This window comes from Rhinolophus sinicus, linkage group LG05, assembly GCF_036562045.2.
Source record: "Rhinolophus sinicus isolate RSC01 linkage group LG05, ASM3656204v1, whole genome shotgun sequence".
In the NCBI taxonomy this organism is placed as follows: domain Eukaryota; kingdom Metazoa; phylum Chordata; class Mammalia; order Chiroptera; family Rhinolophidae; genus Rhinolophus; species Rhinolophus sinicus.
Genome location: NC_133755.1, coordinates 158,619,988 through 158,644,153, shown reverse-complemented (window position 1 = coordinate 158,644,153; position 24,166 = coordinate 158,619,988). Strand labels below are relative to the sequence as shown.

The following is a 24,166-nucleotide window of genomic DNA, read 5'->3' as shown; positions in this document are numbered from 1 at the left end:
CTTTCCACTGTGGTTTTTTTTTTCCCATTGTTCTTCAGTTTGAATATTTATTTTGATCTTTCTTCTGATTCATTAAACATGGCTTTCTCTGTGACAAGTGTGTTGTTAGACAATATTGAGTTTTTAATTTCAGACATTGTGTTTTTCGGTTCCAGGAAGCCTTTCTTTTTTTTCATGGATTTCAAATCTCTATAGATAAAGTCTTTCCTTGTAATAATTATTTTGTCCGTCTTTCCCTTTATTTTCTTGAGCATATGATCAGTTATTTAAAGTCCTTGTGTGCTAATCCAGTCTGGATCATCTGTGGGTCTGCTTCTGTTTCCTGTTTTTTCCCTTGGTTATGGTCATATAGTCTTGCCTCTTTTATGACTAGTAACTTTTCATTATATGTTGGACATTGTGTATAGAATCCTAGAGGCTCCATATGATTTTATCTTCAACTAGAGAGAGTTTCCTCTCTGTTCTCTTAGGGAGATAGATTAGGCAACTGATTCCACCATTGAGCTAAGTTAGGACTGGGTTTTAGTTTTGGTAAGATTTTATCTCTGATTTGTCCTGTTCCTAGGATGTGGACTTCCAGGTGTTTGAAATTCAGAGCCTGGCAGATATTTGTCTCCTCAGTCCTAAAAGACTGTGGGAGATTCAGTTTTGCTTTTCAGAGGTTTTCATTAGTCCTTTAGCCTTCTGCCTCATGCAGCTTCAAAATTTGGCAAATGTCTGAGGGGGAGACTGGCCATGGGTTTGAGGCCCCTCAAGTCTCCAATTTTGTCACTCCAGCCCCACGTGAATGCCAAAGTCTCTGCTGGTTTCTCTGTCCCCCAGTAGGGACCTTCTGCCAGGGGCCCCGCCAGTATTTTCAACCTCTAGCTGTGCCCAGAATTGGTAAGTGACCCCAGGTGAAAAGTGGCTGTAGGTATAAATTGACCATGCCCTCCTTCTAGGGCTTTATCTTTGCCTATTTTGTTTCAGGCCCCTCCCCCTGACAGGTTATTGTTTCCAAGTACCAAAAGACTGGGACATTTCACTCCCTCTTTAGCCTCTTGCATAGCCTCAGAATTCAGTTTTGTGATGAAAATTGGCCATGTGTTTGAGGCCCCTCAAATCTCCAATTTTATCATAGTAGCCCCATGCAACCACTAAAAGTTTTCTTGGTTTCTCTGTCTCCCAATAGTGATCTTTCGCTTAGGCCAAACCTTGATCCTCAGCACTCACGGTGAATCAGCAAATGACCCCAGAGACTATAATAGCTGCTAGTCCGTCAGCTTACCTCTGAATGGTTCTCCCTCTCTAGAATGTTAGTTCATCTGTTATACATTGTTTCTGTACTTTATCTGATGCTTTTTTAAAAGTAAGATTTTTGTAATTCATTTGGCTTTTCAAGTTGTTACCAGAAGCATTGACCTTTTACATCCTACTACATCCTACCCAGAAGCAGAAATTACAGTTATAAATGAATTGAGTGATACATATTCCACTTAGAAAATACCTAGATAAAACTACATTTTAGTTCCGCTCTCTTTTTCTTGTTTTGTTTTTGGTCTTTGTTAGGGGAAATAAGAAAGATTCCTCACCCTAGTTTAATACATTAGTAAGTGCAGTGCTTTACTCTCAGAGTGTAGTCTGCTATTGTCTGTTTTTTTTTCCTTTATTTTTCCTTGAACTTTCTTTGTTAACAAAGACAAATAATCATGAATCATAAAGATTAGGTTATATGAAAATTCAACAAATATTATTGAATATATTATTGTGGGAACAATTACAATGTTGATTTTCTTTCATGCTTATAGTTTCAGATGATTATGAAGGCACTGATGCTAATGATGGTGTTCATGAAATAACAAGTCGAGATAGTCCAGTTTATCCCAAATGTTTGCTTGATGATGATCTTGTCCTGGGAGTTTACATTCACCAAACTGATCGACTAAAGTCAGATTTTATGATTTCTCACCCAATGGTAAAAATTCACGTGGTTGATGAGAATACTGGTCAATATGTCAAGAAAGATGATAGGTAATTTTTTTTTTAATTGCAGTGCCAACCCTTGAAATTGAAACTGTCTACAGTAGAAGTCATCTTTTCTGCTATTGAAAGTCAATGGAAATGGGGCTATGGATTTGTATTGGAGGACAGGGTACTAACTCCTACGAGTTTATCAACCATTCATATTGATCATTATGTTTTATAGAAGAAATGGAAAGCATCTTAATTCATTAGTTCATTTTAAGTAGAGGGAACTTGAGAGAGTTTCTACCAAGAATAACTGATTTATGGCATTTAACTTGCATTGTAAATCATCTTATGATACACTGTAAATGCATTAGTTGTCTAACCTTATATTTTTTGCTTTGACGTTAATGTTGCCTGGGCCTCAAGAGAGGTAAACAAATCTTGAATTTAATTTCTTTCTTAATATTACTTCTACAGTTATTACATGCTTGATGCCCCAAATGAAATACAATAAGATAAATGACTATCCTAGAATTCAAAAAAATCATTTGTTTGGAAAGGTGGCAGGGATGGGAAACCTGAAGAGATTATCAAAAAGGTCATTTACTTATTCAGTTGCCTTAGGACATACAAGAGATATGATACACCTTGATGGTTTTACAATCCTGTTGTGCTCGTTTTCTTACTTAGATGTACTATACTATTTTATGACAAACTCATTTAAAATCTGAAGGAGTTACTTTATTCCAGCTCTGAATGCTGAAAGTATAATCATAGCTCTCACTTTATATTTCTATAATAAAATAATTTTGTGAAACCAACTGATAGAATGTAAATGCAAAATGATAGTAAGGTACTACCACTTTTAAGTCTTGTAAAATTTGTAATTTTCCTTATGTATTGCGTCTATTCATTATTTTTGGTTGTCTCACCATGAATACCATATTTTTATTTTTTTCTCACATTCTCAGATTTACAAAGAATTGTGTTAATGGAAATATCTTTTTTTGAACAGTAAACGGCCCGTTTCATCCTACTTTGAAAAAGACAATGTGGATTATATTCTTCCTATTATGACTCAGCCGTATGATTTTAAACAGTTAAAATCAAGGCTTCCAGAATGGGAAGAACAAATTATATTTAATGAAAACTTTCCCTATTTGCTTCGAGAATTTGATGAGAGCCCTAAAGTCATCCTGTTCTTCGAGGTATGAAATGAATAGATCAATTTAAACTACATTTTAGTTAATACAGTCATCCCTCAGTACCCACAGGGGATTGGTTCTAGCACCCTCTGCAGATACCAAAATCTGGTGTCACAAGTGCCTCACATAAAATGGCACAGTATTTGCATATAACCTGTTTGCATACAGGCTACAGCAAGGTATGCCTACACATCATTTCATTCCTGTTGATTCAGCATAGTGCTCAGTGCATGGCATGTTCAAGTTTTTGGAACTTTCTGGGATTTTTTATTTTTTTTATATTTGTAATCTGTGGTTAGTTGGATCTGTGGATGTGGAACCACAGATACAGAGGGCCAACTCATAGCACAAAGGGTAAGCTATTATTTTTAGTAGTTCAATATACAACAAAGTAGTGTAAGAATTTAATCTCTAGGATTTAGCATTTGTAATATGCAATGGAGATACAAGTGAGAGATACAAGTAATAGCACATTTATTTGTTGAGCATTTACTAGTGCAGGAAGTTAGCCTTGATTTACTCTGTATTGTTTAATCCTTAAAACAATGCCATGACTATTAACTGAAGTGTTGAATCTGTTGTGTATCTCTATAATCTTCCATTCTTAATCCATTTCACAAAGTGTGAACTCATTTATCTATCAGATTCCCTAAGAGTTTATATACTTCTGGGAAATAAATGTGAACATACACAGATTACTTGACTAAGTATACAATGTAATATATAATCAAATGAAGTAGAACTTCTTAAATGTGAAGGGTTAGTGGAGGGTCAGAGCAGGCAGGCAAAGCTTTATGGAGTAGATGGCCTTTGAGCTGACATGTTATTCTAACTTTTTACTGCAAAGGAAATCAGGGTTCAGAGTGTAAAGTGATTTTCCCAGTCATTCCAATTCTAAGTGCAGGTAATTTGTATTTGAAGCTAGTGTAAACCTAAAATACCACTTTTTTCCCCCTCCGTGTTATAGTTCCATAAGCAAAGAGAAGTAAAGAACATTTCTAGCTTAAGCAAGGTGGCAAATTTTAGCATGGTAATAGCAAGGCATGACTAGAACCAATGATTGATTTTGTAGTTACTTGTTTTTATGATCCCTAACTTTCAGGTGAGCCATGTGTGTTTGTGAAACGAATATTCTACCATTCACATCTGAGTATGTTGTATGATTTATACAAACCTGTGATGTTTTTAAAAAGTGATATAATTTGCGTGTCAGGGAACTTTTTCTGTCATAGAAATTTATCATTTGTTAACTATAACCTTGTATATTCATTTTAGTAATATTATGAGATTTAAGAAAGATAGATTATTGGACTGTAAACACTTTGGTTGCTTCTTAAGTTTTAATATAATGTTTTATTGTCTACAAACTACTTTCTGATTGCAACTTTTTAAGGGTTTATTGAGGTCAACTTGATAATACCTACCAGAAGTCTTAAAACTATTACTACACTTATAGGTATTTCTCTTAAGGGAAAATGACAAGTACACAAAGATGTATGTGCAAGGATATTTATTTAAACCCTGTTTACAATAGCAAAATTTTAGGGATCATTCTCTTCAATCAGTAAAAGGTTTAGTTAAATAAATTACGGTTTTTTATTAAATTCATGTTATTGATAATACAGAAGAATATTAGGCAGCCATTACCATGAATACATACATATATATATATATATATATATATATATATATATATATATATACATACACACACACACACACACACACATATGTGTGTGTGTGCATATATATATATGGTTGGTGCAAAAGTAATTGCGGTTTTTGCAATTATTTTTAACCTTTTAAACCACAATTACTTCTGCACCAACTTAATAATACTGACTTGAAGAAATATCCACTACATAGTATACGAAAATAGTTTGTAAAATAGCGTTGGGTTTGTAGTAATACAGATATATGTAGGAACACACAGACAGGTTTAGATCCATGTGAACCAGATGATAATGTTAACCTGTGGGTCTGGCTTATAAATTGTTTTTACTTTGTTAAAGATATTATATAGTTCTTTTCACTGAGCATGTATTACATCTGAAGGCAGATTTAAGTAAATAAAGAACAGGGATGAATGGAGACCATATTTTTTAAGCATTCTTCTATAAAGATTTGTTATCTCAGCTGAGCTTTTGATAATTACCAGTAAGTTCAAAGTGATAATCTCTGACAAGTCCTAGAGTACAGATAGTCTCTGTAGCAAGTTGGTTGCAGACCCAGGAGCTGTGACATCCAGACAGGCTGGAGATGTGAAAGAAAATCTCTTGAGAAGCCTAATGAAAACATGTATCCAAATTGAAAATCCCCACAGGAAGGTGATCCAAGGAAAGAGCCAGAAATAAAGCCCTGAATTTTTTAAACAAACAGTCCTTCAAAGTCTGCTTTCATATGTTAAAAAAATGATCACACTTTAAGAATTCTGTGACTGGTATATTTATGCCTAGACTGTATTTGAGATAATTAATATTTTGTTTTGGATTTGAAATTAATCTTAATAGATCTATTAATAAAAGATAAAGTTGTCAAAAAAATGGATCCTCACTAACAGGATGTTAACTTAAAGATGAATGAAATGAGATAAAAATATTTTTCCTCCAATAAGGAAAGCTTTTTAAGTAAACAAATGTTTGTTTAAGTTTTCATAATACATAGAAAATAATAAATTTTAGGTAGCCTAGTCTTCTGTGAAATAATTTTTTTTTCTATTTATTTACAGGTTCTTGATTTCTTAAGCATGGATGAAATTAGGAATAACTCAGAAATTCAAAACCAAAAATGTGGCTTTCGCAAAATTGCCTGGGCATTTCTCAGGGTATGTTTTTCATCCATTTTAAATACTTTTAAATAGTCTTCAAATCCGATTGGCTGCATTTTCCCAAGTGAGTTTGGCTTCATATAAGTAGTTACGATCTAAGATAAGATTGCAATAGTAGAGAGTTAATAATTCAAGCCCAGGTGATGCTTATTTAGATTCTTAAACATTTATTGAGTGACTAGTTTGTGCCAGGTACACTATTTGGCTCTAAGAATACAGCATTGAAAAAGACACAGACAGCCTTGCTGTCATTTATTCAACTTAACAAATATTTATTCAACCCTTTTTATGTACCAGCCACTATTCCAGTCAGTAAACAGACAACATGAACTTCATATTCTAGCAAGAAAAACAGACATAAAACAATTGGTTATACAATTTTTCATTTATTACAATTTCTATAAATGCTATGAAGCGGTATGGGGTGGATGATGAAAAGCATCCTGTGAGGTCAGAGAATCTTCAGGAAGAGACATTGAACCTGAATGTTAGGTGCTAGAGTGGGGAAAAGAAAGTTCAAGGTAGAGGGTGCAGTATGTGCAGAGTCGCTGATGCTGTAAGGAGCAAGGTATACAGTAAGTCCTCATTTAATGTCTATAGTTCTGCAACTTTAAGCGAAACAACATGTACCAAAACCCATTTTATCATAGGCTGACTGATACAAACAAGTTAGGTTCCTGTGCCATCTCTTCAATGTTGTAACGAAATGAATTTTAACAAAACATTACTCGAGGCAGAGATAAAAAGCGTAGATTGATGCTTTTTAAAAAGGAAATTTTAATTTTATAATTTTTTTTTATTTCTGGTATTTTTTATTTCTGACTTCAAACATAAATTTGAGTTGTAGAGTCTTAAGTAATTCACCTATTTTGTACTATCTTATAAAACTTGTCCTTTTGTATATCCATCCATTCAACAAATATTTAAGTATCTATGAAATGACAGGCACTGCTAAATACAGGGCATTCATAGATAAATTAGATGTTGTTCTTGCCCTCCAGTTCAGTTTCTATATAAACATACTATTTACATGATGTGCTATAGAGTAGATGCTTTGAAAACCCAGGTGAGTCACTTAACCCATGCGGGGGTTAGAGAGAGGCATCAGAAGAGGTGCAGTCTGACTGCTGAATGGCAACCAGTTTGGCTGTGGTGAGGAAGTAATTCTACTTAACAATCACCTGGTCCAGTGTACCTTCTAAAATTACCCTTCTATAACCCATTATACCTTTTTCTGTACCCCTCTATACTGATTCACAGCAAAAAAGCAAAACCAAAAACCTACGAAGGTCCCTTTCCCATAGTAAACATTGCCTTCTTGTGGTCTCATTAGAAACGTCTTAAATTTATGCTAAGGTTTGTGCAGAACTGCAGTATTTACTGTAACCTGCACTTGGGAAACAGTAATGTATTTTACAACATTTTTACCTTTAAATAAATGTCATATGGATTGGACGTTTATCTGTTTTATGCCATTGGCAGAAATGGTAACAGGGATTCTCCCATCTCCACCCCCTATAAAGAGTGAGGTATTCTATGTGCTTCTCTACTGTAATACTTATATGTCTTATTCATTAGACTGTAAGCTTTTCAAAGTCAGCAGTGACTTCTTTTTGGCAAATTTGTCCAACATTTTCAGTTTTTGTTTTACCAGATCTCTTCTCATTTAACTAGCTCCCAGCATATCAGTGCTGCAAGCACAGAAAGTGCTCAGTGAATATCTATTGAGAGAATTAACAAATGTATGGAAACAGTAACTAGGAAAAATCCATCTTTGAGAAAGTGGCATGATCAAATTGAAACTTTAATGTTTAATACCTATACCATTGGTTCCAAGAATGTCCTAGATAATTGTAAAATTATTACAGTGGTATGTATGAACCCCAAAGGACCCTGGTCCAGATATAAATGAGACCATCCTAATTCTCAGCTAGAGGCACTTGCAGTTATTTTAGCATATAGTATATATATGACTATAAAATAATAAAGCCATATTTATTCCAGTTCTATATTATATAATTTGTAACCATGTGACAGTATCTTGGCTGGATTTTAGTTTCCTCCTGCGAAGCAGCATACTAGTGTAAACTAGATTTCCTGGTGAATATTAAAACAATTTATGGAAAGTATGATTTAGAAGCTGGGGAATAATACCTCCTTAAAGTGATATTCCCTTATGATAAGCTTCAGTAGACAGTAGTAGGGTTTATAAAGGGAATCTCAGGTGCTTAATATCTAATGACTGAACATCTCTGTTACTCAATTTGAAGCTCTTCTTTACCTTTGTGTATCATATCATCCCTCTGCTTACAACCTCCATTGATTTTACATCCTTCCCTAGAGGGGTAGGAAAAAGATGGGCTATGTTTTGCCAATTCTGTTTCTTTATTGATGTCTCATTATTTCTGAACACACTGCAATCTGAATTTTGCCTTAGTGCTAAAGCTTCTCCTACCAAATCACTAATGATTTGTATTTGCCAAATTACTGAACAGTTTTCAAGTCTTTTATTTCACCAATGCACATGTAATACGTCACTCTTGAAACTGTTATCTTGGTTTTCTTGACTCCATCCTTTCCTGATTTTCCTTATGCCATTTCTTCAGTTTCCTTCACGTTCTTCCATTTACTTCTTCAATGTCAGTCCTACTCATGGGTTCATCTTTAACCTACTTTCCTTAGATTCACTTTTCTTGCCTGTGCTTCCCATTTCAGACATTTCAACTTGGGTGACCCATAGACATCTGAGATTCCTCCAAAACTGAACATTCTACCTGAATCATTACCCCTTCTCCGTCTGCTACTTCGGTTGGTAGCCTTGCCATCTGCCCAGTCTCCGACATTAGAGCTGCACTATCTGTTTTGGTAGCCACAAGTTACATGTGGCTATTCGACTTTCAATTAATTAATTAAAATTAAATATAATTAAAATTTTAGTTCCACGGGTGCACTAGCCACACTTCAAGTGCTCAGTGGCCATATGTGACTAGTGGATGTTGTGTTGCATAGCACAAATATAGAACGTCCTCATCTTCATAAGAAGTCCTGTTAGCACTACCTTAGAGGCTTTCTTGACTCTTCCCTTGTTTTACTTTTCCAAGATGCATCAATCAGTAACAGTTACTGAATATATTTTCTGAACTCAACCCTGCTCTTCAAGTGCACCTTCATGTTTTGCCTGAATTGCTGCAAAAGCTCCCAGCTGTCTTCCTAATTTGTAGAGGACACAAAGGTTAACAAAGACATTTTCTACTTAGAGGCATAGTCTAGTGAAAAAGGACCTGTTTTGATTTGGTGAAATTTTTATTTTTCTCATAAGAATCTCCATTTACTTAGCTTAAACATAAGTTGTTTAATAGGTTGGGTTTTTTTTTAATCGAATAGACCTTTTTAAGAAGGCAGCCTAAAATATTTTTAAATGTAATGAATGGATTGAGTGAGATTAATTATATTAATTACTCCTTGAAAATGATTTTAACATTTTAAAAATTAAAACCATAAAATTTTACCATTAAAAATACTGATACTAAACACATGGGAAATGTGTTCCTGTGTTTAAATAATAAGCATTTTAATCTTTATCATTATTTTTTCAAACAAAGGTATCTGGATCACCTTCCATGTGCAAAATAACATCTGGCACACTAATGTAAATGCTTTACCAACCATGTGAAATTGTACAGGCAAAAAGACAACTATCAGGAAAATATTTAAAACTTCGTTTATGTTACCTTTTGTCAAAATGATTTGGAACTATGCTTAATCAACTGTGTTAGTGTTCTTTGCTTTATGAATCTAAGGAATTTCAGCAAGCCATAGTAATCTTTTTAAAATGAGTTTTTGACTATATACTATTGCTTTATCAGATTTACTTATTTTCAATGAAGATGAAATTTTATTTGAATTCTTATTTTAAGCTTCTAGGAGCCAATGGAAATGTAAACATCAATTCAAAACTTCGCTTGCAGCTGTATTACCCACCAGCAAAGCTTCGATCCCAGTTAGATGTCGTTGAGGTTTTTGAATGGTGGTCAAAATGTTCACGAAATCGTTATCCATCTACGTTGTATGTAACTGTAAGAGGATTGAAAGTTCCAGAATATGTAAGTTAATAGCATATATAAATATATATCCTCTGTTGTTCAGGTTAAACGCTGACATGTTTTCCATTTCTAAAAAGACAAGGACTCTAGAATTATTTTAATAGATTTCTACAATAGAAAATTACTTTCAAAGATTATGTATTAAGCCTGTAATAGCTGATACTTAGAAGATACTTCAATGAATTTTAAGTACTAACTATAGATTTCAATGTTAGGAAAAATGTTTTCTTTTTAAAATTATACTGTTTTTTTTTAATTAGAGATAAAAGAATGATATAAAGCAGAAGTTGACAAGTATTTTCCATAAAGGATCAACTAGTTAATATTTTAAGCTTTTTAGGCCATACAGTCTGTGTCACAACTACTCAACTTTGCATTTGTAGCATGAAAATATGTACGAAGACATGTGTAGTTGATAACTAAACAAATTGAAAATGTGTTCCAATAAAACTTTAATTACAAAAATAGCAGGCTAGATTTGGCTTGGGCCATAGTTTGCAGACATGATTTATTTACAGACACATTTTTCACAATATTATTCGAATAATCAGTAAAAATATTTCTACTGCTGTTTTCCATAAATTAAAATTGTGAATGATCTTAGAATGTGTCCTAAAATGAGGTTAAACTTTTGCTTTTGTCTTATTCGCTACAAGACATTCTACGTCTGTTGCATATTCTATAGCTGATGTTACAACTGTGACCATAGAGTTGGTTTGCATTGATTTGAATGGAGTTAAATTATTTTTAAGAAATGGAAGGTTTAAAAAAACTTTTGATCTTTATGATATCAGTTTTGTGACACTAAAGCCAGAGATAAATACCATAGTATGTTAAAGCCATGAGATAACTTCTTGTAGGTATTGGTGAAGAGTCAGAAATAATGGGAAGAATTATTAAAATCATTTCATGTTACCACTAGAGTTCTGTTTTTTAACTCTCAACTTCTAGGGCTTTTTGGTTATATAGGACTATCGTTTCAAGCAACTTTAATTATATCTAGAATAATGTACAAATAAAAGTAGAATTTTTTTCTGGATTAAATTTTGAAAACATTTCTATGTTGTTTATTTCAATATTTTTAAAACCATATGTGCTAGAAAAGAAAAAAAAATTAACATGAGACACGATTTTCTCATTTTGTATACATGTATAGATAAAGCCGTCTTACCGTTCTATGATGGTGCCTCAGGAGGAAAAAGGGAAACCTGTGCATTGTGAACAACACCGGGAGTCAAGTTCAGTAGAGACGAAACCTGGATTAGAAGATTCAAAGGACGTAGTAAACTGGAAACGATTACCTGGGCAGGTGAAGTGTCTGATGATAGTGGATTCATTTAGATATTTAGTTATTTACTTTAAACACTGCAATAGGTCCTAGGGTAACTAGATTGCTTTTTAGCTCTCAGATTATCCTTGTTTTTAACCACAACCTTGTCTTTCCATGAATTCATTTGACAAATAATTATAGAGTACTTATCATTTTCATAAAAGTCCTATCTTTGGTGGTTCGTTTAAGGACCTGGGCAGTTTTTATTAGTTTGCTAGAGCTTCCATAAAAAATACTGCAGACTAGGTGACCTTAACAACAAATTTATTTGGTCGTAGTTCTGGAGCCTGGAAGTCCCAACATCAAGGGTTGGCAGGGTTGGTTTGCTCGGAAGCCTTTCTTGGCTGGCAGATGGTTGCCATGTTGCAGCCTCTTGATGGTCTTTTCCCTTTGCCTGTATACCCCTGGTGTCTCTTCTTCTAGTCAGGACACTGATCTGATTATATTGGGTGCCCATCGTAACAACCTCATTTAACTTAATCAGCTTTTTAAAGACCTTATCTCCAAATACTGTTACATTCTGAGGTACTGGGGTTAGGGCTTTAACGAATAAATTTTGGGGGACACAATTCAACCCATAACAAAATTTTTAAAAATAATAGATTTTTGATATCTGTAAGAGGTAGTCTCCTAATGGATATTATTAAAAAGTTGATTTCTTTTTATGAATTCATGTGATTTTTTTGTAGTCCCTGGCTTCTTTCTGAATCACATGTTGATGGAGATAGTACATGTGTATCCTTGTACCACAAATTGAGCAGTGTTTAAGCTTTTACTAAAGTTTTCTTATTTTGTTAGCATGTTATGCATTCATGAGAAGCATTACTGATACAGTTTTGCAAATCTCTTGTTTCCACAAAGAGTGGAGTGTTCTATTTTATACGTATGAGCGATTACCAGATGCACTGTAGCCAAAATCTTAATTTATCTAAACATTAAATATTCACATAAGAATGATTATTTTCCTAGACCTTTTCACTTTCTATGTTTTGTATCACATTTGACTTTATTTTAGAGGCCAATTTTACAGATCCATCTTAATGTCATTTTTTAAATACTTCAAACATAATAGTATGGAGAGAATAGCACTTAGACTGTGCCCTAGGGGATCTTTTACATCATTTGGGGAAATACCAGACAGTTACAATAGTGTTTGCTGTCAGGTATGCTGCAGAGAAGTCTTAAGGAAAGACAGGTATAAAAGTAATTATGTAGCTCAACAGTTCTCAAAGAATGATTTGGGACCTACTGGGAGTCTTGAAAACCTTCCAGGGTGGCTGTGAAGAATAGAATCACAGTGATTCTAATGATTTCATAATAGAATCACAGTGATTCTAATGATTTCATAATGATTTAGTTTATTTTTCCCTTTTATTCTCTCACAATTATGCACTGGAGTTTTCCAGAGGTTAAATGATATGTGATATCACAAGAAAGTGAATGCAAAAGCAATTATGAAAATCTATCTATCTTATATTATTAAGTTATATATTAAAGAGACTTTCAAAAGTGTAGTAATTTTTCATAAAAAGACTTTTATGTTAACACTTAATGGGTTTGCTTTTGTTATTTTTTAAATGAATGAACACATCTTTTTAAATTTCTAATACAATAAATATGTGTGTACATATTCATATAAAAAAAGGTTTTTGGTGTCCTCAAAATTTTTTTAAGATTATAAAGCACCCTGACACCAAACAGTTTGAGAATGGCAGATATGAAGACAGTGCCCTGGAATGGTGGGAGAAGGGGCCATTCAACAGGTTGGTGGAGCTTGAGATAGATTTTAAAGGGTGGCCAAGTTAAGGGTTGTGAAAAGGGACAGGGAAGGCTATTTTCTATGGGGGCAAAGTTGTAAATAAATGAGAAAGGACTTGCTGTATTCATTAGGCACTCAGAAACTTGGCCAGCTGGGAACAAGTTATGGAAAGAGATAAAGTGGTGCGATAGATTAGGCCCATATTGTAGAGTGTCTTAAATGGTCCTAATACTTCATTGTGTGGGATGTGAGATAATGGAAAGTTTTGGAGTAGGAGAGGAGTGATAATTGTATTTTCGAGCAGATTAGTGCTGGCGATGGCATGTAGAAGAGCTTGAGGTAGGATACATCAGAATGAGAGAAACCTACCAGATGGCAGTTGTAGTCATTGATGTGTGAGGTAAAAAGGGTCTAACCTTGGAATAATGGTGGGAAAAATGAAAAATAAGAGATGAATGTAAGAGAAAGAAAGAACAAACCAGCATAATTTAGTGACTCACAAGGTAGTAAAGGAGGGGAAAGAGTCAAAGATGTTGAGGGCCTTTATTGTTATTAAACTTTTATTACCTATTCTGAGTACAAAGTCAAACCCTGGGAATACAAAGCAAACCACAGTGGCTTTAGTGACTTTAGCTTCGGTGATTATCATGTTTCACCGAAAATAAGACCTAGCCAGACCATCAGCTTTAATGCGTCTTTTGGAGCAAAAATTAATATAAGACCCAGTCTTATTTTAATATAATATAAGACTGGGTATAATATAATATAACATGGCATAACAATAACATAACACTGGGTATAATATAACATGTAATATAATATCATATTGGGTCTAATGTAATGTAATATAATATATAATACTAGGCATAATATGATATAATATAGTATATAATATAATACTGGATATAATATACCATAATATAATATCGGGTCTTATATTTATTTTTGCTCCAAAAGATGCATTAGTGCTGATGGTCCGGCTAGGTTTTATTTTCGAGAAACATGGTAGTAGCTGCTCATAGTACTGCCTTCTAATAATGCTGCTAAATCTTGATGCTTTTTGTGAAAAACCTGGTACCCATCTAAGAAAGCAGGTCCTTGAGCTATAGTCTTTGACGAAGTCCATTAAGCTGGGCTTAATCTTCTGAATAATCTTTATTGGCTATATGTAGTACTCGTAATGTTACTGTGATGAATAGCTGAAAAGACATTTGTAATAAAGTACCACATTCTTGGCATATAGTAAGGGCCTATATATGTCTAATTGAACTTTTGGGATAATAAAGGCTCACTGAAGTTTGGAAGAGATAGAATTAGGACAAAAAAAGTATATAGTATTTTCTACAGTAGATATTAATACTTGGAAAGTTTTGGTTTCATTTGGTAACAGAATAAAAAAATAAAAATTATAAAATTTTAATACAATTAGTGAACGAAAAAATAATAGGAGGTGATTAATTTGAAAACATATTTCAGAAGTCAGCTACAAATGATGGTTATTTTAAGAGAGAAAAAGAGAATGAATATTCATATAGCCTGGGCTTAAGTTAAGCCATGTAGAGTATTTATGGTCTCAGAATAAGCTGCTATCTTGGAATAAGAGTGTGACATGCATTCTTTTTGTGACTATATAAAAATCATGTGATAGTGACAGCTTTCGAGTATCAGATACTGAAATTTTCTGTTCATATTTTAGGTTAATTAAGGACTGGTTAGACATAGAGTATATATTCACTTAATTTTATGGGAAACTAATTCCCTCCTTAGAAAGTAAAATAACTTACTGTGGTTTTCCATCATTCTGCTTTCTTGCTTTTCTCTTCCTCTGCTTCACAATAAAGGGATTTGGGGAAAAACTACTCCACTACAGTAATTGAAATTAACAACTAGCCTTTGTGTTTTAATGTTTCTTAATTTATATTTTTAAAATGTATTTTTTTAGGCTTGCCGTATCCCAAACAAGCAGCTCTTCTCACTAAATGCTGGAGAAAGGGGATGTTTTTGTCTTGCTTTCTCTCACAATGGAAGAATATTAGCAGCAGCCTGTGCCAGCCGGGATGGGTATCCAATTATGTGTGAGTAATAATCCTATCTATTCAATTGGATTGAAGTCCTTATGACAAACTTTCTTTGTTTTTTAAAATTCATTGAAATCCTAATTTGAGTAATCCCCCAGCACTACTAAATTAAGGAAAATAGATTTCTTCAGGTAAAATTAATAGTTCTTTTATAATAATTTTATTCTTTCCTATACAATATCTGTTCAGAAGTAGAATGAGAATGATTAAATAAAGGATGTTAAATTATTTTTAAAACATGCAGGAGGATTTTTTTTCAATTACAGTGCAGTTGACCTTCAATATTATATTAATTTCAGGTATACAGCATAGTGGTTAGACATTTATATAATTTACAAAGTGATCCCCCAATTAGTCTAGTACCTACCTGGCAATATACAGTTATCGCGATATTATTGACTTTATTCCCTGTGCTGTACTTGACATCTCCATGACTATTTTGTAACTACCGATTCGTACTTCTTAATCCCTTCACCTTTTTTACCCGACCCCCCAACCCGCTCTGTCAACGATCAGCTTGTTCTCTGTATCTATGAGTCTATTTGTATTTTGTTTGTTCATTTGTTCTTTAGATTCCATATATAAGTGAGATAATATGGTATTTGTCTTTCTCTGTCTGATTTATTTCACTTAGCATAATACCCTCTAGGTCCATCCATGTTGTCACAAATGGTAATTTTATTTTTATGGCCGAGTAATATTACATTGTACATATGTACCACATCTTCTTTATCCAGTTGTCTATTGATAAGGACTTAGGTTGCTTCCATTTCTTGGCTGTTGTAAATAATGCTGCAATGAACATGTCTTTTCGAATTACTGTTTTGAATTTTTTCGAATAAATACCCGGGAGTGGAATTTCTGGGTCATAAGGTAGTTCTATTTTTAATTTTTTGAGGAACCTCCATACTGTTTTCCATAGTGGCTGCACCAGTTTGCAATCTCAGCAACAGTGCATGAGGGTTTCCTTTTCACCACATCCTCGCCATCACTTGTGTGTTGATTTATTGATGATAGTCATTCTGGCAGGTGTGAAGTGTCTGATTATACTTTTAATTTTCATTTTTCTGATGTTTAGTGGTGTTGAACATGTTTTCATATGTCTGTTGGCCATCTGTATGTCCTCTTTGGAGAAATGTCTATTCAGGTCCTCTGCCCATTTTTAAAGTTGGATTGATTGGGTCTTTTTTGGTGTTGAGTTGTATGAGTTCTTTATAAATTTTGGATATTAACCCCTTATCAGATGTCTCATTGGCAAATATCTTCTCCCATTCACGAAGTTGTTTTTGTGTTTTGTTGTGGTTTCCTTTGCTGTACAAAAACTTTTTTTTTCTGCCTGTTTTCTTCTTCTAGGGGTTTTATGGTTTGGATCTTACATTAAAGTGTTGAATCCATTTTAAGTTTATTCTTGTACCTGGTGTAAGAAGGTGGTCTAGTTTCACTTTTTTACACATATCTGTCCAGTTTTCCCAATACCATTTATGGAATAGACTGTCTTTACTCCATTTTATATTCTTGCCTCCTTTTCCATAGATTAATTGACCAGGTAAGCATGGGTTTATTTCTGGACTTTCTGTTTTGTTCCATTAATCTATGTGTCTTTTTATGCCAGCATCATCCTGTTTTGATTATGATAGCCTTGTAGTATAGTTTGATACGAGGTAGCGTGATACCTCCAGCTTTGTTCTTTTTTCTCAAGTTTGTTGTGGCTATTTGGGGTGTTTTGTGCTTCCATAAATTTTAGGATTATTTGTTTTATTTCTGTGAATAATGTCATTGGTATTTTGATAGGGATTGCATTGAATCTATAGATTTCTTTGGTAGCATGGACATTTTAGTGATGTTAATTCTTCCTATCCATGAGCACAGTATATGCTTCCATTGATTTGTATCTTCTTCAGTTTTTTTCTTCAATGTCTTATAATTTTCCAAGTACAGGTCTTTTACCTCCTTGGTTTAATTTATTCCTAGGTATTATTTTTTGATGCAATTGTAAATGGGATTGTTTTCTTAATTTCTCTTTCTCATAGTTCATTATTGGTATATAAAAATGTAAGATTCTGAATATTTTATATCCTGCTATTTTACTAAATTCATTTATCAGTTCAATAGTTTTTTGGTGGAATCTTTAGGGTTCTGTTTATATAGTATCATGTCATCTGCAAATCATGACAGTTTTACTTTTTCCTTTCCAATTTGGATACATTTTATATATTTTCCTTGTCTGATTTCTGTGGCTAGAACTTCCAATACTATGTTGAATAAAAGTGGTGAAAGTGGAAATCCTTGTCTTGTTCCCAATCTTAAGGAAACACTTTTAGCTTTTCCCCATTGAGTGTGATGTTAACTGTGAGTTTGTCATATATGGCCTTTATTATGTTGAGATATGGTCCTCTATTCCCACTTTGCTGAGAGTTTTTATCATAAATGGATACTGGATTTTTGTCATACACTTTTTCTGCAACTATTGATATAATCATATGACTTTTAGCCTTCATTTTGTTTATGTGGTTTGTGGATATTGAACTAACCTTGTATCCCAAGAAGAAATGCCGCTTGATCATGGTGTATGATCTTTCTAACATGTAGCTGAATTTGGTTTACTAATACTTTGTTGAGGATTTTTGCATCTATGTTCATCAGGGATATTGGCCTGTAATTTTCTTTTTTCGTAATGTCTTTGTCAGGTTTTGGAATCAGGGTAATGGTGGCCTCGGGAGGATTTTTGTAAGCATTTATTTTAAATATAGGAATTTAGAAACATGAAGGACTTATAAATCCGTGAAGAATTTCAGGTCAGTGTGGTCAGTTGATAGCAGTAATAATTTGAATTATGAAAGTGCTCAAATTTGTTATGCACTAGAACAATAATAATTATCTTTGCAGTACCTAGATGGAGACTTTTCATTATAATAGAGAGGACAGCAGAGGCCAAAAACCCTCTCTCAAATTGCCTTTAAATAATATAGGAAATTATGTTAAAAAGAAAAATTATTTATGTATCTTTAGAGATTTGTTTTTGTAAATGAGCATTATCATACTCTTCTAGACTTAGAGATGTTAATCCTTTCCCTTACTTCTTGCTTAGTAATGAAAACCAGCTCACCTCAGCCGGAAGCAGCCACCAGCCCCTCATGGACTTGCAATTACCTAAGCACTAGATCCTGCTCAGTTTTCCTCAGCTCCACACAGTTTTTCCTTTGCTAATTTGCTTTTTTCGAGAGGGACTTATAATTGACTTGATTAGCATTTATATTCCTCTTCATGAAGTAATGTTAGTTTTAAGAAATAACAAAATTATTTGTGTAGTTTGATTACGACCATGCTATTTTAAAAATTCACCGAAAACTATGCACAGGGAAAAAAGATTCTTAGGAAACATACTCCAGAAGATTAACAGTGATTTCATTTTCTTAGCCAGTGAAAGAATTACTTTCATTCTGATTTATATGTTTTCAACATTTCTGTGATAAATACATTACTTTATGCTTAAAAAACAATCGTGTTCAAAATGCTATATGAATTTAGCTTTATTTACTGCTTAAATATTAAAAAACAGAAGAAGACTCTGTCTTTGAATTTTGATTGTCGATTATGATATATGTCTAGTGGAATTTATTTAGGTTGCAGAATGCGCAGATTAATGTTTTTCACAAATTGGGGGAGTTTTTTGTTTTTATTTCCTGCAAAGTTCTTTCTAACCCTTTCAATTTTTTGTTTGAGGACTTCCAGCATTTCTATGTTGGTACACTTGGTGTCCCACAGGTCTCTGCAATTTTATTAGTTTTTCTTCATTCTTTTCCTGTCTGTCCCTTAGACTGCAGAGTCTCAATTGACCTGTCTTCAAGTCTTGATTCTTCTGCCAGGTCAGATCTGCTGTTGAGCCACTCTTCGAGATTCATTTATTTCAGTTATTGTACTTTTCAACTTTCGAATTTCTGTTTAGTCTTTTTTTATATATATAATATCTGTCTTTTTATTCATGAGAAATTCTCACACCTTAATTCTTTGGACATAGTTTTCTTTAGATCTTTGAACATATTTATAAGCGTGGATTTCAAATCTTTGTCTAGGAAGACCAATGTTAGGCTTCCTCATGGACAGTTTCTATTAGTTGCTTTTTTCCCTGTGTATGGTTATCCCCCCCCCCCCCCGGAAGTTAGATCCCTCTCCTTCCCCCCACTCTACCTACCCACCCAGGGTATGTCGTTTCTGTTTGTTTAGTGACTTTCCTGGACTAATTCTGTAGTCTTTTTCCTTTGTCCTGTGTTGCCACCAAAGTCACCTCTTGGTTAGCTTAGTGGTCAGCCAGTGGTTAAAGAGAGATTTTTTTAAATGCCTTCTGTGAATAGGTTTCCCTTTGATGAGGGGCTCTGTATGTGTGTGTATTGGGATACACTTTTAATTCTTCATCCTTAGCTTCCACGTCCTACTTGCACAGGCAGTCAGTGCGAGAGATTGGACCTTTCAGGTTTTTATTGGGCATGCACACAGCCTTTCAGGAGCATATGTCCTTCTATTCCCAGGAGTATGTTGGAGCTTTTCAAGTCCTCGTCAATATCTCAGTCCCAGTTTTTTTCCTTTCAAGCTTATTGGTCTGCCTCTTCTTAGCCACAATTGGTATCACTGACTCAGACAGCTATGCCACCAATTATTTCGACATGCACCGTAGGGTTAGTCTTGTTCACACAGAGCATGCTCAGAGCCCGGGCAGATAATAGTCAAGCCCTGAGAATGGAGCTTTTCAAGGAGCGGCCAGAATGTCTAACACTGATAGGTCTTGGGGGTGGGGCTTCTGGGGAGCTTCAGATGTCTTCTGCCCCATTCCATGGCTGTCAGGCTGCTGGTTTTTATTGTAGTTGCAAGGCTGTTGGTTTTTAAGGCTACTTTGGAGCTTGGGAGAGGGGAATGGGAGGGAACAAGGCAAGTTAAAGAAAGTATCACAAGCTTAGTATTTTTATCATGATTCTGCTGTTTTTCATGAATAAATCTTCCTTGGATTGTTGCAAGCCTTTGTTTAATTTCCAGAGTTCTGAAAAAGTTAATTTTGACAATATTTGCCAGTGTTCTCATTGCTTTTTTGGAGTAGCGGATTTTCCAAGGTCTTTATTTTGCTGTGCCAGAAGTACTTGTGTACTGCTTAGTAGTTTAAAGGGCAGTTGGTTTGACCACTAGGTGGAAGTAGAGACTTGGAAAGTTTGTTGTTCTGTTGCATCGTTATCTTAGGGGATTTTATTGTATACAGTAACGTAGCCATACTACACTGCCATGGTTATTAGATTGGGTCTCTGTCAGTTCCCTTACTATATCTATAATTCTGGCATTAGAATTTGTTTCTGACAATAGTGCAATTTAAATTTCTCATTATTTCAAATAATTAAAATTTTGGTTGGAATTTAATGAATTTTCAAGTAGAATAATACTTTAATTCATGAAATCCCAAATTATAGAATCTTTGAAGTGAATTGCAATTTAAATGTTATTTATTTGATTAATTGATTAGGAAAATTGCTTTGAAGAGATGAGAATAATTAATTGTAGCATATTATAAAATTTTATGTATGTAAATTCTTGTGTCTAAAGAAAGTAAAAAAAATGTTGAAGTAGATTTTGAAATTTTTTATACTGAAAATGTCATTGGTGATATTCTTATGGGCAGTGTTTACCTTGTGTACAAATCATTATAGATTATAATCTGTGTATTACTGTATTAAGAATTCTGTGTCTAGAAACTTACTAATTTTTGAATATTTTCATTAGTATACGAAATTCCTTCTGGACGTTTCATGAGAGAATTGTATGGCCACCTCAATATCATTTATGATCTTTGCTGGTCCAAAGATGATCACTATATCCTTACTGCGTCATCTGATGGCACTGCCAGGTTAGTATACTTGACACGTACTTTCTGTGTCTGACGTTTTCCATCAAGGAAAGCAAAGAGTGTTATAAAGTGATATAGCTACTCTTATGTTTTGCTTATCAAGGAACTGCCATAAAAATGCATCACACGGAACTAACTCAACAAGTAGTAGTGAAACCTTTTCCTGAACACATCTTTGTTAAATGTATTTTATTTATGCAATATAATTTCTAGTTCTGTCTTTAAATGATCACTGTGCACATTGTTCGATTAATAATTTCAGATGAGATTATTAAAACAACTGAGATTTTTTTCAAGAATATAAGCTCTTGGTGGCAGACTCCATCTTCACTGTTGGCTGGATGCAGAGGCCAGGGCACAGTGGAGCTTAGGACTTAGTATGGAGTAAATAACTGAATGTGCACCTTAAAACAGAAGGCTCTTAAAACTAAGAGCCTTATAGATTATCAAGTATTTTCATTTTTCAGAATGTCAGTCTTAAAATAACCCCTTTCAATTTAATAAGTGTCACAATAAAATATTTTAAAAGATACTTTTTAAAGTTTCATTTATGCTTTTTGTAGCTGCTTGTTCTCCCTTGGATGTATTCTAAAAATATCATTAGGCAGTTGTTCAAGATGCTTTTATGAATGGCATTTAATTTGATTCCAACAAATGTAGGTGGATAGACATAAGTATTTATTATCTCTACAGACTAGGAAACTGACATTTAGAGCTGTTTGAGATCCACTCTCATTTCACTCTTATTTCTTCTGCTGTTTGTTCTTTAAGCAGCTTCTTGTTCTTTAAGCATACTTGTTTTGTTTTGTTTTGTTTTGTTTTGTTTTGTTTTGTTTTTAAGAAGGGCGCAGCTCACAGTGGCCCATGCGGAGATCAAACCGGCAACCTTGGTGTTATCAGCACTGTGCTCTAATCAACTGAGCTAACCGGCCACCCTTAAACATACTTTTAACAGATTCTTCTAATATCTAGGTCCCTTCTTCTATGAATCTTATCAACTTCTTTGTCAATATAAAATGTCTACTTGATTAAGATGTTATCATTGCTGTTCAGTTTATAGTTAAATAAAAAAGATGGCAACTGGTAACAATTGATTTCCCTCTCTGTCTAGCTAGGAACCTACTGTTAGTCCCTCTTAACAATATCCTCAAGAACCTATGTAGTCTGTTCTTTCAGCATAGCCATCCTGTCTGACGCCAGGATATACTAGAGAAAAATATATGACTTTGCTAAGGCCTAATTATGAATTTGTAAATCTGAAAATCACCTGAGTTCTCATCTCTGCTGAGCAGTCCTTTGACCTATCTTTGTTTGGCTATCTTTTCTCATTCCTCCTGCAGCAGATCCAAACTTTACCATGCTTTAGAGTTCTCTATACTGAATCACAGTCTTCCCACTTTCAGTAGACAACTACCTTCAAGTCACAGTGAAATTTAGACAGACGTGAGCTTCCTATATTTCCCTCTGGTTTCCCACCTAATAATCTGTAAGTTCACCCATCTTTATCTCGGTCCATCTCTTTTAACAAAGAAGTATGAGTATAGACACCTTTGAGGCTAATCCTTTACCTGTGCTTTTAATCTTAGTCCTTTAATCTACAGTTCTGTTTCTTTTATTTCCTACACCTCTTGACCCTTTAGTATCTTCCTCTGTATTGATATTGTTCTCTCATAGTAGAAATATAGAATACACGGATTTCCAACTGTGGATTGAAGATACGATTTCAAAATACCATTTAAATATCTGCATATAAATTGACCTGCACTGTTCAAATCCATGTTCTTCAAGGGTCAGCTCTATGCTCAAATCTCCTCATCTTAAAGAAATCTTTTTCTCAGCTCTTTCTGCCTTTCAGATTACCACATCGTTTTTTCTTTCTACATCATCGAGAGCGTCCTACACACACTGTCCTTACTTCATTCCAATCAGTCTGGCTTTCACGCCCACCATACTGTATAAACTTTCTTCAAAAGGTCAGCAGTTTTTGCTAATTTTCAGTTCCATTGGCCAGTTTTAGTCCTTACCTTGGCCTTCACTGCAGTAATTCATTATTGACCAGTCTTGAAATATTTTCAACTCATGGTTTTCGTTGACAACCTCTTTTGTTTTCTTTCTATGCCTCCGACCAATTCTCGTTGTCGTTACTTTGCCTGTTCTCTATAGATGTTTAATCCCCAAGATCCTTTACTTGCTTTACTTGATTGTTTGGTGTGCTTATCCTGGTCTCTCTCATCTTCCCCAGCTTTTAATGTCACTTACATTCTAATGACTTCTAGCTCCCATTTTTTTTCTGAATTTGACTTTCCATTAAACGCTTCTATCTGGATTACCCAGTGGCACCTCAAGTCTGAAACCAAACTTACCGAAATCACCAAATTTTTTTTCTGTTTTAGTCCTCTTACGTATATTTTTAATGACATCCTTACCCACTCCATCTCCCACGCTGGGAATCAAAAGTAGTACTCATTTCTTCTTTCTACCATTTTTTTTCCATATCTAACTAGTACTGAAGTCTTGCAATTGTCTCTCCTAAACGACTCACCATTGTATCACACCCTTTCTATCCTCACTACTGTTGCCTTAATTCAAGCCCTTATTGTCTCTTGCTTAAACTGTTGCTGCTAAACTTTTCCAGTGTTCAGTCTCTAGCTTCCTCCGTCTCTACTATTCTAAAATTATCTTCCCAAAGCCATCTTTCATAGTACTTTGATTTGAAAAAAACAAAAGAAAAGAAAACACCTTGAGTTGCCACTGGCCTTTGGAACATATTCCAGTTCCTTAGCATGACATGACAAGCACGTCCCTCATTGACCTTACATTCTGCCTCATCCACACAATCATTTGCAATACCCCTAAATTCTTCTTTGGCATCTCCATGCCCTGTTACCTTACTGTTCTTCCTGTGCTTAAATGCCCTTTTGCTACACTTCCTGCCCAACTCATTCATTCAACAAACATTTAAGTGCCTTTTGGGAGCCCTCGTGAACTCGTGATCATCACTTAAAACCCAACTCCCATTTCACCATTTCTGAA

General features: G+C 34.3%; 1 protein-coding gene across 13 annotated transcripts in view; it reads left to right on the top strand.

Moving 5' to 3' along the window:
- AHI1 (Abelson helper integration site 1) overlaps positions 1–24,166 on the top strand; it is a 170,077-nt gene that overhangs the window by 21,376 nt on the left and 124,535 nt on the right. For all 13 annotated transcript variants that reach the window (XR_012496754.1, XR_012496755.1, XM_019732750.2 and 10 more), the window contains 7 exons: positions 1,788–2,010; positions 2,963–3,155; positions 5,881–5,976; positions 9,897–10,082; positions 11,239–11,391; positions 15,114–15,246; positions 21,010–21,133. Coding sequence is in view for 11 of the 13 variants with exons in the window: in XM_019732750.2 (XP_019588309.2) it covers positions 1,788–2,010; positions 2,963–3,155; positions 5,881–5,976; positions 9,897–10,082; positions 11,239–11,391; positions 15,114–15,246; positions 21,010–21,133 (1,108 nt within the window). In the remaining 2 variants the exon portion in view is untranslated. The remainder of the gene's footprint in view (positions 1–1,787; positions 2,011–2,962; positions 3,156–5,880; positions 5,977–9,896; positions 10,083–11,238; positions 11,392–15,113; positions 15,247–21,009; positions 21,134–24,166) is intronic.